Source organism: Rousettus aegyptiacus, unplaced genomic scaffold (assembly GCF_014176215.1).
Source record: "Rousettus aegyptiacus isolate mRouAeg1 unplaced genomic scaffold, mRouAeg1.p scaffold_m13_p_6, whole genome shotgun sequence".
In the NCBI taxonomy this organism is placed as follows: Eukaryota; Metazoa; Chordata; class Mammalia; order Chiroptera; family Pteropodidae; genus Rousettus; species Rousettus aegyptiacus.
Genome location: NW_023416309.1, coordinates 65,313,361 through 65,327,575, shown reverse-complemented (window position 1 = coordinate 65,327,575; position 14,215 = coordinate 65,313,361). Strand labels below are relative to the sequence as shown.

The 14,215-nt window shown below is 49.6% G+C and overlaps 1 protein-coding gene across 8 annotated transcripts in view; it reads right to left on the bottom strand.

The window, feature by feature from the left end:
- Nucleotides 1–2,084: 2,084 nt before the first annotated feature.
- EPN2 (epsin 2) overlaps nt 2,085–14,215 on the bottom strand; it is an 81,828-nt gene continuing 69,697 nt past the window's right edge. For all 8 annotated transcript variants that reach the window (XM_036223775.1, XM_016145165.2, XM_016145170.2 and 5 more), the window contains 4 exons: nt 13,109–13,282; nt 12,445–12,531; nt 10,148–10,363; nt 2,085–7,794 (listed from right to left, as the gene is read on the bottom strand). In XM_036223775.1, the coding sequence (XP_036079668.1) occupies nt 7,505–7,794; nt 10,148–10,363; nt 12,445–12,531; nt 13,109–13,282 (767 nt within the window). In that variant the 3' untranslated portion in view covers nt 2,085–7,504. The remainder of the gene's footprint in view (nt 7,795–10,147; nt 10,364–12,444; nt 12,532–13,108; nt 13,283–14,215) is intronic.

Sequence of the window (14,215 nt, the reverse complement as noted above, 5' to 3'; positions counted from 1 at the left end):
CCCAGGCCTGGGGCTGTCTTCTCTCCCCTTCAGCACCTCCCCCATTAGAGCAGGCTACCACCCAGCCTGAAGCCTTTTCTGAGCTTCTCACACTGCTACTCTCTGACACTACCTGGGGGACGTTAGCACTTGTCACGCCATCCATGCTCCATGATCGCCAGCATCCTTTGGCAAGAAGAATATCCTGTGAGGAGGAACTGGAATGGGGAGGCCCCCAGCCAGCCCTATGCCTGCCCCTGAGCGAAGCCCAGAGGACAGGACTAAAACCTCCCACCCAGGGAAGCTACTAGAATTCTAGTCTTGTGGCAAGTCTCACAGCAGGAGAGAAAGATGAGCCTCGTGGCCCAACACCCTGTACTCTGGGTTGAGCACTCTCAGCACATACGTCCCATGGCACTATGGTGGAGCCACTGTCTCACCTAGCCCTCAGCCCAAGGCCGGGCTTTCTTACCTTCTCCCTGTACACTCCCTGGGCCTAGCAAAGGCAGCATCCTTCTATTGTCTCATTCCCCACCGTAGCTTCAGGTGAACCCTCTGGGGATGGGACACAGAGCTTGCCCATTCTCCCCAGCCTGCACACCACCCTCAGCAGGATCTAAGGGAAGCCATAAAGTGCCTGCCCGGGGCTCCTGGTCAGCCCCACTGCTGCATACTGTCCTGGCTGTTATTGGAACTTGATCTAAGACTACTAGACCTGATCTTGTCTGCCTTGTATCTGTTCTCTCAGCCCTAGAAGTTTAGCTGTTTAGGGCACTCTCATCCTCTGCCCCCAACTCACTGCACTCTGGAACTTATGATCTGTCATCAGCAAAATCCCTGATTCTAACCCTCTCTGATTGGAAAGTTCCCTCCACCTTTGGCCCTACTGAAACCCACACTGTTCCCTTCAGCCCTCTTAGGCTCCCAAATGTCACGTACCATGGCCCTGGAGATGGGGTTTGCCCCTGAGCAAACCTTCCTCCTTCCCCATTCCAGCTCTCTCGATGCCTGGGCCATCAGACCACACTTCTTATGTCCACCAAAGACTTGATTGACTACCTTGTCTTTTCCTCCAGCTGTTCATGGCAACATCACTGTCCATGTGCATGATTTTTCCCACAACTTGGCTTCTTCCTCAGCCTCCGGTGCAATGACCTTGACATGTGCCTCTCAACAGCTGCCCACTCCCTTGGGCAAAGCCTGTTTCTTGTGACCAATGCCTTCATGGCTCTAAAATGTGCATCTAAGCATCCCTTCCACCAGCCACTCCCTCTCCGTATGCAGTTTCTTTCCTGTGGTTCCCACTCCAGCAGTCCTTCATTCCATCCAGGTCCTCCCAGCCACCAGCCAACCCCCTTTGGGCTAACAGCCCTTTCTACCCTGCCCAATTTAGAATACAGTCATTTATGTACCTTCTCTTCATTCAATTCACCCTTAGCTCTTGTGCCCTGTCCCTTGCTTTATCCTCACCTGGCCAACCTCAGCCCTGGGGAAATCTAGCCATTTGCTGATGGCCAGGGACAGGTCACAGTGCCCTCAGGACTGTCTCTGCTATGTCCCTGGCCAGGTCTCAACACTGCCAAGCATCATTCACACCATTTCTCCTCTCAAACCTCCAGTCCCCTGTGCCCCTCAACTGAAGTGCTTATGAGAACATGGAAATGACCAGAGGGTCCCCTCACATTCCCACCATCACATCTGGCACCAACCAACATTTGCTCCAGAGATGCCCAGGGTCTTACATGAGGCTGCCTCGCATGTGTACGAGATCCCATGCTCTCTGCCTTCTCACAGGTGACACTCCCACAGCTTTTCCCTACCATGTGCTCTCCTCCTCTGCAGGATCATTTCTATCAGCCTCCATGCGTGCTCTTATATTACAGAACAACCATACAAAGAAAAAACACTGGACCTCTGTGCATGCTTCTCTACTTCTCTGCCTCATTCTATTGCAGCTCCATGAAGAGCTGAATTTTCTGTCCACTTCCTCACCTCCACCCATGCCTATCAGTCTTTTTGCCTGTCATTGCCCAGAAAACACTATTCTTGTTGAGTCCAGGTGCATGTCTCAGGTTGCAGTACCCAGTGTGTCAGCACCTTTGACATGGTGGTTCATCCTCTTACATTTATTTTTCAACATTTTATTAAAATTTTTAACATAGAAAAGTTGAAATAATTCCACAGGGCGCACCCATATGCCAACCACCAGAGTCTACCGTGACCATTTTCCTGTTTTCACATAACCACAACTCTTCATCTCTGCTCAAGCCATCCTATTTTTAGTGCACTTCAAAATAAACTGCAAACATCAGTACACCTCCTGAATATTTCAGCATGCTTACCATTAACTAGAGTTTAATGTTTTTAGGTGGTTTTCTTTTGAGGAAACATTTACCTACAATGAAATGCATAAATCTTTAAGTGTACTATGCACTGAATTTTGACAAACGTATGCCCAAGCCCCTATCAAGGTGCAGAATGTCACCATCACCTCAAAAGTTCCCTTGGCCTCTTCCCAGTCAAGCCAACACAACAGTACAGTTAGGAACTTTGGAGGTTGAGGGCATCTGTGTCTGGGAACTGGGGTGTAGGGTGGGGAACTTTGACTGTTTACATGAACAGTCAAGGCTTACTGCCCCCAAGCCCACCCCTCAGCTGTTCATTCTGTCCTCCACTATGACAAAGCTGTGTGTCACCAGGCCACTTCCTTTTTCTCCTGGGCTCACAGGAAGACTGCATTTCCAGGGCCCTTGTATCTAAGTGGGTCCATGTGAGTAGCCGGCTAAGGAAATGTGGGTTGAAATATGTCCACCACACAGAGGTCTGACCCATTTAAAACCTCCCATGAGGCGATCCTTCTTACTCTGCCTTTCCCACAACACCCCTAAGGCCAGGTGTTGAAGATGGCACATCATAAGGGAGCTGCCAGGGACATCCCCCATTGGGCATTTTGTGAGAAACTTATAGCATTCAGCCACAGAGAGTTTGGGTTTCCGTGGAACCTATTCTATTCTGATACAGAAACTGGTATCACAAGTGAGTTTCTGCTATAATAAAAATAAAATAAACAGCATATGTGCATTAGTGGTTGGGTGGCAGGTAGGAAGAATAGATAAAAGATTAGACAGCAGGACATTACGTGAGTGTAGATCTTCAGGTGAGACACTTACTGACGTGGCTGGGGAGCAGGCTTGTGCCTATTGAGCCATCAGCTCCAGAGGAAAGGAATAGCTGCTAGGAGGTATGGTATATGTTGTCTACTGTTGGCTGCATGTGGAAAGCCACCACAGTAAAGAGGTGAGCTCACGAAAGAACTGGAAATAAAGAACAGGAAATAAAGATAATCCAAAAATGTGTGTCATCAAAAGGATAAAAAAGGAAACTTTGTAGAATTCATATGGGAAAGGCTAATATTGAGAATGCTTTGATCTATAAAGGCCTAGTAAAACTCATTTTGGTAAATATCAGATTAAGAATATGGCCAATCCCACCATTATCCCAAATAGCCTCACAGTAGCTACCAATAAGTTGGGGGGGGGGGGGAAATGGGGAAAATTTGGCAGCAGGGAAATAAAGCAGACTTATGTCTAGGGGAGAATCTTGTGTATGTTCCAGTTATCGCTGTGGAACAAACTACTCCCAAAACTTGGTACCATAACAACCATTTATTCTCTCTCAGGATTCTGTAAGTGACTGACTGGACAGGACCCAAGGATGTCTCCTTTGGTGGGGGCGGGCATATGGTTTGTGTGTGGGGAAAAAGTGAAAAAAAAATTTGGTGACATCTGTGAAGGACATCTGTGATAGAGACTGGCCATGTGTTAACCAAATCCATTTCCCATCCTTTCAAAGAAGCTTGCATTTCCTAATTTCCCTGCGCTCAGATGGAACCATGGGACCAGTTCTGGCATTTGGAGAAGGGAGGAAGTCATGCACTTCCAGGTCTGGCCCCTAAGAAATCTTATACCTACCACTTTGCTCACTTGTTCCCTTTCATGGCAACTTTCAAGGCTGCGTGTTGAAGGTGGCAGTGTCACAAAATTAAAGCAGCTGTGGTCCCCCAGTTACTGCTCAGAGAGCTGCCCGGCGAGGCATAACCTAGAGCATCCCTAAGGCATTCCTCACCTGTCCCGAAAGTGGACTCCCAGCTACTCCAGGCTCTAGCAAACCTTCCCCAGGCCCCTGCTAAGTCCTGCTCCCTGAGTGGGCACCAGGAAGGCAGGTCTTCAGCACAGAAAGATGGGTGGGCAGAGCAGCCCCAGAGCAGAGTTTAGAGCAGAAAAGAAGGTGCTGGCCTGCCTCCTACTTCCTTCACTACCTTTCCATCTTTGTCTCTGCCCATCTTTGCCTTTGCTGTATACTCTCCCACAATCAGAACCTCTGCACCTCTTCCTGCAAAGGAATTTCTGGCCTTCAGCTGCTGGCCTCCTCTGATCACAGGTTCCCAGGGGACAAGGCCCCTGTACCAGTCAGTTATTACCACAGTACAACTGCAGAAGCCACCCAAGAACCAGCAGCTCTTGCTATCTCGAGAATGCACAGGTTGGCCAGGCAGCTTTTCAACCAGAAGCTAGCTTTCCAGGTGGCATGGATGCCAAAGAGAAAGCAGAGCCCAGCAGGCTGTTACACCTCATTCTAAGCAAGTCTGTGGATAGGGTAAGTCCAAAGTACACAGGCAATGAAGTGTACCCACTGATGAGAACATAGCAAGGGGTAAAGGACTACAGCCAGTACCTACCTCCACCTCCACACTCTTATAGACCACCAGGTGTAGGATCCCAAGGGCTGCCTCCCAGCCCCTCAGCCCCTCCTTCCCTGACATTCAGAGGCTCACTCAGGCACCAGGACCAAGTCAGTGGCCTCATCAACCACAGGCTAAGTTGGGTTCCAGGTGGGACCCAACTCCATAGCCTGCCCACCCCTCTCCTGTGTCATGGGATTGATAAAGATGGGGATGGGGGCAGGACACATATAGAGACTACATTATGATACAAATGATAAATTATATTTACACAGTAAATAAGTATCAATAGTCAACACAAGTTCAAAACCAGCCACTGGCCCCTGGGACTGAGAAAATGGCTGGGTGATACCACCCCCTACCATGGTACCATCAGGAGGGGGCATGATGGCATGTGTACAACATACATGGCAGTGGCCAGTGGCTTCATGATCAGTGCAGCAGGCAACAGGGACAAGACGCCTTGGGACAGGCCTGTGCTGCGGGGCAGAGAAGGGGTCTTCTTGGGCCTTAGTGGCCTAGTAGCTGTGATACTGGGGCCCAAAGTCATGGCAGGAAGGGCTCCTGTTACAAGAATTACCGACCCAAGGAGTCGAGTTCAGTATGACGTGGGAGGTGGCAGGGTGGCATGGTCTGAGTTAAAGCACCTCCCTGGGGAAATACCTTACCAGAGTCAGCCTGCCTTCACCCACACCCAATATGGAAGAGCCCAGACACAGCCTTCAGAGCCCACATTTCAACCTCAGGTCTCCGGCTCTGGCAGAAGCAGTTGGCTCCTGGGGCCAGAGTATGAACTCGGAAAATGGGTGAGTGCTTTGAAGTAAGAAACAGGAGAGGGGCCGAGCAGATCGTTCTGAATCAGCCTGCATACCCCCCTGGCATTTTACATCTCTCCTCTGCCCAAGGCCAAATCTCCTAGAACCAGAGAGAGGAATGGAGAGGCCCCATTCCCCAAGAGGGACCACCCAGTGGTCAGCTGCCCTTGGGATGTGAGTTGAGAAGTCCACGTGGAATGAGAGGCAAGCTGAATAGACACAAGGTTTGGGGGAAATGTCCCTTCCCTGTGGAGAAGTTGTTTCTAGTTGTTTCTGGTCTTTAATTAGTGATTTAATACTTTTTTTTTTTTTTTGTAGTGGTGGTTAGGGTGAGGAAGGAAGGAGGTGGGTAGGAGGTAATATTAGTGCATATTTGTTAAAGATCTAATCTGTGAGAGAATGATTTTTTTTCTCTCTCCAAAATAAGAGATGATTTTTAAGTCTGCAATGTGTGTCTGGAGTCAGCAGGTGGGTGGGTCAAGGCCAGCCCTGGTTCCTCACCCCTTCTCAGCCATGAGACCCCCCAGGGAGCCAGAGGCACAAAAGTGCCACTGCCCCCCACACAACTGCCATCTCTACACTATCCCCATCTTTACCCTGAGTGTGGGTTAAAATAAAGATCACAGACACACAGGTCCAAGATGTCTCTTCCATTTCAGATTCCCATTGTAAACGGAAGTCCTTGTTAATCTGTGCATGCCTTCAGTTGCAAAAAGAAATTAGCTGATAAAAACTAGTGAGACACATTCATACATTAAATTAGCTTTTTTTTCTTTAACTTTCTTGAGGTTGGTATATCAGTAAGAAAAATAGCCTCTGTCTTAGCATCTAGCCAAAAAGGCTGAAAGTCAATCAGTTGGTAAGTCACCAAAAAATGGAGTTAAAGAAAGGAAAAGGCAACTGGAGGCATAAGATGTTTTTTGTTGCTGTTGTAGTTTTTTTTTAAATAAACATCATCTTTTATGTATAATCAAATTCCCATATTTTTTCCTATAAAGAATTTGCTTTAGTTTTTCCATAAGGCATTTTTTGTCTCTTCCTATTTAAATTTTCTTACAGAGTTAAAACCATAAATAAAAGAATTTAAACTACTAACATGACATGTGTCAATATCTTAATTCAGCCAGACCTGGTAAATTCTATCAAAACTAGACAGTTAAATAAGAACCACATTATAAAAATATTAGCCAAAAAAAGACTATTAGATAATTCTGCAAACTCAAATATGAAACTGTACTAAACAAAATATGTGCAAACATATACAAGCATAGAGCCATGTGGCAGGGTTATGCTCAGATTAGTTTAAAGCTTGCTCTAGTGAATTTAATTCAAGAGTTGTTCAACGGTGGTGGTGTTTACTTTGACCTCACACACGAGTCAAAGAAAAATAAAATACACACAACCACGTCCCCAAAACGTCAGTGTCTAATGGAGTCGGCACTTCATTCTGTCCACACCTGGGACTGCCTGAGGTGTCGCTACGGTTAGGAGTGAAGGGCAAAAATGAAGCATTCATCCCAAATCCTGGACGAGGCAGTGTCCCCAAGATCCTCGGGCTGAGGCTAGGGGCAAGGGCAATACAGGACTCCCACTTCCTCATCCAAGGCCCTGGTGAACCAGCTGATCTCCACAGGAACCAGGACCCTGCAGTTGGGAGGAGGTGGTAAGGGTAGCCAGGCTGGGTCAGGGCGCTTCCAAGACATGGACTGCAGACTGGGGATGGGCAAGCGCGCTGCTGGAAGGTTTGGAGAGCCACGTGCTGGGTCTACAGTCTCAGCAAGCCCGCTGCCACTCAACTCTGAGTGTTGAGGCTGTAAAAACAATCCTTCTATCAGGAAGCCAGAACTGGAAAGCCCTAACACCAACCCCCAACTCTTAGACACCATTCCACAAACAAGAGTCCCTGCTCCACATCCTCAGGCACAGGTGCTCAGGGCATTCGCTCTGCAGCAGGTCCCAGGCCCAGACACTAGAGAAGAAAAGGGTTGGTTGTGCCAGTGGCCTGAGCTGCCGATGGGGGAATGCCCACCATGTTCATTGAGGTGGGGCCCAGTGGTGTCAGGGAGGAACTGCTGGGCCCCAGAACTGGGTGTGAGGCCGTGGAAGTCATGGAGGCCATAGCCACAGGCTCCACACCTGGGCCAGGTCCAAAGGACGTGCTGGTCCCTAGTACTGGACTCCCCCGCAGCTGGTTCAGTGTCAGCGGCTGGGGCTGGTTCACCTGGAAGGGGTTGACAGGGGCCGAAGCCGTGGCTGCACCTGGGGAGAGAGCAGGAGGAACAGTGGCTAGAGTCAGAACAACATCCATCCCCAAGTCCAAGGGCTGGAAGACCATAGCCACCAGGAGCATGTGTACTCAGGCAGCCCCTCACGGGCTGGTCTCTGCTGTGCCAAAGAGCCTGTGGCAGCACCAGCCATCACATGGAAGACTAAATGAATCAACTGTTTTGATGAGAAGACTAAGGCTATGACCTGAAGAAGCCAAGTGACTTGTCCAGGGTCACAAAGCCTAAACAAGACAGTGCCAGGAATGTGCCAGGCTCCTGCTTGGTGCTGGCACCCTAGGATTCCTTCGGCAGCTAATAACTGGCTCCCTTATTCTGTTTGCTGAGCTCTGTGACCAGAAGTGCCTGACAGAGGAGTGAAAGGGGGAAGGTGGGAACTGCAGCATGTGGCTTGAGAGTGGCAGGCCGCACAATGTACCCTGGGACTCCAAAGGCTCTGTGAAGTCCAATAGTCAAGAAAGCTGCAGCTCTGTCTTACCTAGTGTTTCCAGAATTTGTCTTATATCAGAAAGCCTTTCCCCCTTTCAGCAAAAACACTTACTGGCACTCTGCCAAAAAACATGGACGCTGCCAGCACTGGGTCTTCGCTGCAGCCCAGCCTCTTCTCAAAAGGGTTCCCAGCAAAGGCATCCCTCCAAGTCACCACCACCAGGAGATGCTGCACTGTCCCCTGTACCACACTAGGGGAGGCAGGCCCTGCTCAGGGCACACCCAAGATTCTTGCATCAGCTTTTCCTCGAGTAACCCTAGGAGTCGGGCTCTGCAGATCACCCCCAGTTAGAGATGACCAAGAAACAACCGAACTGAGACTACAGAGCAGAACAATGACTTGCTTGAGGCCCCTAGCCTGGAAGGGTCAAAACTAGGATCCCACAAATGACAAAAGCCTGGAGCTACCTGTGTGGCCTGGGAAATGGCCCTGGAGGTCCATCCAGCAAGGCTACCTGAACCTCCTCCATCTTGGCTGCAGCCCCCAGGGACCATGACCTGTTGCAGACATCACAGCTGCCCCAAGGTCCTGATAAGGTTCCCTCCCTCCCCCAGAAAGCCTGGAGGAGGTCGCTGATGGACACAGACTGCCAGTGGATCTCCAGCAGGGCACCCCAGGGTGCTCTGGGAAAAGGCAGCAGGAGATTTCCTGGGATCAGAACAGGGCTCCATGCTGGCTTAGGAACCTGGGTTCTGATCTAAGTTCCACCCAGGGAACAAGGAGCTATGGAGCCACCCTCCCCTGAAAATAACATCCTCATCCATCTTAGCACCACAGAGCTGGACGCAGGGCCTCTACATACTCCACTTCTGCTCTAGGGTCCCCAACCTCAGCTTTCAAAGTCCTTGAGTCCTTCACTGCAGAGTTCTATCAGGGGCAGTGGTCCAGATCTTCAGATCCCTTCATCACGGGGCAGGTCTGGGGCTGAATACCTTGAATGTGACACATTTCTGCCTCTAAGGAGCTAAAGGCCTGCCTCACTGGGAAATCTATAGGGAAGAAATAAGTCTCCCAGAGGAAGAGGGTTGTCTGGGCTGAGTGCTGAAGGACAGATACGATTTCCTACTGATACAGGAAGACATTCCAGGCAGAGGGAACAGAATGTGTATGCATGAGGAGTGTCAGGGGCTTGGTACAGCTGATGGTCTAAGTGTATAGGGAGAAAGTAGGACAGTGGGGGCAGGCTGCAACTCCTCGGACACTACAGCAAGAGCTGGGGGCTTGTCTTACAGTTCCTGTGGAGACCAAGGGTGGAGAGCAGGTTTTTAGACAGAGCCCATCAGCAAGAAGGATGGATTTAGGGAGTGGGAAGGTAGAGTTCCTAGCCCCAGGAAAGCCAGAATCCAGTACCAGGGATGAAATGAAGGTCCTTAGGTCCCTGCAAGATGGCCCAACTAAGGGCCATTTATAGTCCACCTGATGGGGCTGGGGGAGGATATTGGGCACCAAACCCCGCTCTCCCATACCCCTAGCACCTCTTCCAGCTGGCCACTTAATGGTCTCCCAGGGTGAGGGACCAAGTCAGGGACAAATTCTGCTTAGTAGTCTCAACTGAGAGAAGGGCTGTTTTCTACCCCCCACCGCCCCGCCCCCTCAAACTGAATAGCTACTTTCACATTCCATCCCCTGAGGCCCTGGAGAGCTGGAAGTACTGTCCAGGTATCCCAGCTGGCTCCACTACACCCCAGCTCCAAGGCTGGGTACGCTCCTGAGCATGGTGCTCACATGAGGGACATGGTGGAAAGAATCCCCCAGAGGTGAGGGCCCAGAGGCCTTCCCGCAAACCCATTCTCAGGAAGAGTGGACAGCCAGCAAAAGCCCCTGGAAGCAAGCATACCTGGTGCCAGGAAAGGGTTGAGGGACTGGGCCGGCGGGGCTGGCCTGGTCACCAGCGAGTCCAGGTTCACCAGGGCTGCGTTGGGGCCCAAGAAGGACTCCGGTGTTTTCCGGGCGCTGCCGGGCTTGCTTGCAGTCATGGTCAGGGGCTGAGACTCAAAGGGGTCAGGGCTTGTAGTTCCATTGTTTTGGGATGGTGGAGAGGCCACCACCTCAGCTACAAGACAAGGACACACATGAGTACGGTGAGCATAGAGGGCAGGCCCTGAGACTGGTGTATCCAATGCTGCCAGCCAACCCCAGGAGCATCCTGAGCAAAAACCAACCCGAGACTCCCCATGTGGCTGCACGGAGGGTGAAGATGTTCATTGCAGTGTTGTTTCCAACCACCCCAAACTGGAGACAAACAGTCATCCACAGGGCAGGTTACATAATCCACTGTCCATGTAACCAAGCTGGAGTGTAAGGACAGAAGAGACTAGATGAGGAGGAGAGGGAGCTGTATCAACATATTAAATGAGAAAACCAGGGACTAAATAGTATGTACAGCACAATCCTCCCAACACAGTAAGATGTCACTTGGGTTGGTGACTAGGCATGGGTAATTTACTTATTTTTTCCATTTTGAAAATTTTCTACAATGAACATGAATTTTTTGACAATAAGAAGAAAGCAAATTATTTTTTAAAATTCAGCCAATAGAGGGTGTGCTGAAACAGGCTGGTGGGAATGTCGTTGCTCTGCCAAGATGCAAGCTGGCAATGTGGTATAGAGGTTCTTAAAAATGGTCATACTCTCTACTCAGTAATCCCATTTCTAGGAATCCAGCCTCAGGAACTAATGCAAAATATGAACAGAGATTTAAGCACAAAGACGTTCACTACAGCATTATTTACTTTAGCAATACTTGAAATCAACCTAAAATGTCCTCCCAAAAAATTAAAGATTAAATAAATTATTGCTGAGCAATAGATACCACATAGTTGTGAAATGTTTTCTAAAGAATTTTCAATGTCATGAGAAAATGTTTTCAATCTATTATTCCATAAAAGCGTGGCGGGCGGAGGACGACAGGATTCAACTCTGATGGTATGAGCTGAACTGTATGTAAGAGCTCAGAAAAAAATACTAGAAGCAAACAATGACTGATGGTAGGTAGAAGGATTATATATCATTTTCATTTTCTCTCATAAACTTTTCCAAATTTTTGGAATACTTCTAGAATTGACGGGAAATACTTTGCAAATCCACTTAAGGATAATGTTCATGTAACAAGCTACACTGCCTTCTCACTGAAGCACAGAGGGCAGGTAAGGACAGTTAGGTTGTACTTTGACCTACAAAGGAGACACATAGAATTTTGTTGCTTTTTTAATGCAGCAAAAGAAAGACCCAGAGAAGCAGCACATTCTAAGTTGCTTCTGGTCCCCTGAGCTGAGAGGTGGGGCCAGGCTGCTCATACCTTTGACCAGGACCAGCCAGGCCTGTGGCTGCAGCTGGGGGGAGAGGCAGAGAAAGTAGAAGGAAGGAAGTGGGGAATGGGGATGGCATGGAGAGAAGCTGAGAGAGGAAAGAAAGGAGAGAAGTTGCTCTGTTGAGTGGGATGTATGGCTCTGAGATGGACAGAGGCTGCCTGGCTGCCCCCGGGTCCATTTACGGGTGTATGAAGAAAGCATCCCAGGCCTCCTCCCTCTTCTCCCTCCAGGCCAAGACTCTCTGAATGCCACCCTGACCCTCTCCCAGCCCAGGGGTGCACAGTGAAGAGCTAGGCCTGGAGACTTGACTGTGGGTGTCCTGGAAATGGGCTCTGACACAGGTTGGGCAGGAGCCACAACCTGGGATGATATAGTGGACCAGACACACCATGCCCAAATCTGGGGTTGTCTGGAAAAGGTGGTACCTTTGGGATTAGGAGGAAGAAGGTGAATGAAAACTATGGCTCAGACCTGAAGGTGGGGGATCCATGCTGAGCTGGAGGGCGGCGGGGGTTGGGGGGAGGTAAGGTGGCAATGGGTCCCAGGGGAAGTAAGATCAAGACACAGAGTTGACCCAGACAGGAAACACAGGTATAAATAACATGGGGCCCAATACATGGAGAGGGTGAAAGAAAACCTCTATCGAATGACTTTTCACTGTTGATGTATGAATTCCTGTAATTAGATGCTTACAATTCCCAAGAGCAAAATGCAAAAAAAATGCATGAAGTTGATAGGTTTTAAAAGCTGATTATTAATTCTGCAATACCTGGGCTGGTCAAATACATGAAACATTATGAAAACCACTACCACCTTTACATACCTGTTCTTTTTGAAGTTCGAAGGTTGTCGAATTCAGAAAAGTCATCTTTAACTGTCCCATTCAAATTACTGAAGAGATCAAAGGCCCCTGGGTGAACATGAGAGGCCAGTGACTGGGTGCATCATGACTTCTCCATGTTTCTATTTCCCAGTCTACAACCCATGGGTGGGGGGACAGTGGGCAGGGAAAGTGGATCTTTATCCCACTTCTTAGGGGAGAATGCCAAGAGCCAGGGAGCAATTTGGGCTCTGGGTCAACTGGCAGTCTGTGAGGGGACCTTGGCCTCCCTGTGCAGAGTGGGGCACTCACCTGCCACTGCTCCCACCATCCGTACCCCAAAGTGGAGGGACTAATGGTAGTGGAGACACATCTGAGTTGGGTCTGGAAGGTGGGACAGGACCTTGTTGGAAGTGACTCTAGCAGGGTCCAGAGAGTAGCTTGCCCAAGAGCTCTGGGGAAGCTCCCTCTGGAGGGAGATACCCAGAAGGCCCATGAGCTCACACCACACACTGGGTACATGGCATAGGGGGTCAGGGGCAAAGGCTATGGGGAAGAAGGGTAGCAAGTGCAGGCAAATTGAGAGGCCCCATGCCAAGGAGTCATGAGGGGAGAAAGTGGAGGGGCCCAAAGGGGCTCTTAGGGCCCAAATAGAATGAAGTCTCACCAGAGGCGGACACAGGCTTGGCGGCCGAGGCCGCAGCCCAGGCATCAGCTGCTTTCCCAGCTCTGGGGGCAGGCTGCTGCGTGGCTGCCCAGGGGTCTGAGCTCTTGGAGATGGAATGTGTGCTGGCTCCAGGGGGCACTCCCCATGGGTCAACAGAGGCAGCTGGCTTGGCACCTGTAGGAAGGTGGGGTAGGGCTCAGAAAACCTCTCAGTTCTGAGCAGCTGGGGTGAGAAGGGAAAGGACACTGTGGGCCATGGAAGCCACACCAGGATCTGTGCCCCATGTCAGGAAAGGCAACCGCCCAAAAGGTGCTGTCCCACAACAGCAAAGCTGGACAGAGCTGAAGCCCAGAACCAACATTTGTTGGAGCCTTTCACCTGGGGAGAGTCCTGCGTGAGACCTGGCCAGGACATCTCTCTGGGAAGGGACCAGAGAGGAAACAGCTAAGAATCCTTCCAAACTCCTGGCCACATGTGGTCTTACAAAGGGCTCCCTGGGCTAAATTCAAGCCCACTTCCCTAGAGACCACAGGCTTCCTCCTCAGATAAGAGCTCTGCCCTGGGATTGGCTGCTGGAGCCTCAGACCCTGGCAGTACCCTCTCCCCACCTGCTTTGACTGGTTTCTGCTTTCAACATAAGGGTGATTAAAGCAGATGAGTGGAGCATAAAGAGGAATAACACAAATGCCTCTGTACTAACCTCCCAGCTTAAGCAATAAAACGTTTTTAAACTGCGAGTGACAAATCAATTTAGGTCACCCATCACCGGCTTTTTTAAAAGAGTAGAATAGAAAACACCTGAGGAAACTAACATATGGTGTCAATCCTGTACGAATCTTCCATTTCAGGTACATGTAGATATGTGTGTCTTTGTGTATATGTGCTTCCACACAAAACACATCATGCATCTCTTTCCTTCCAGTGAAGCATCAGAAATGTTTAAAAGCCACTGCTTATTTTCAGGGACCAGAAAGTGCCTCCCCCAATGGCACTCCCACCCCCATTATTGTGGATTTTCTTAGACCTTCTCTTCATTTTCATTTTGGTTTTACCATGTAGAGGTACCTTTAAAGAGGTGCCTGTTTTCTGAACTTTATATAAATGGAA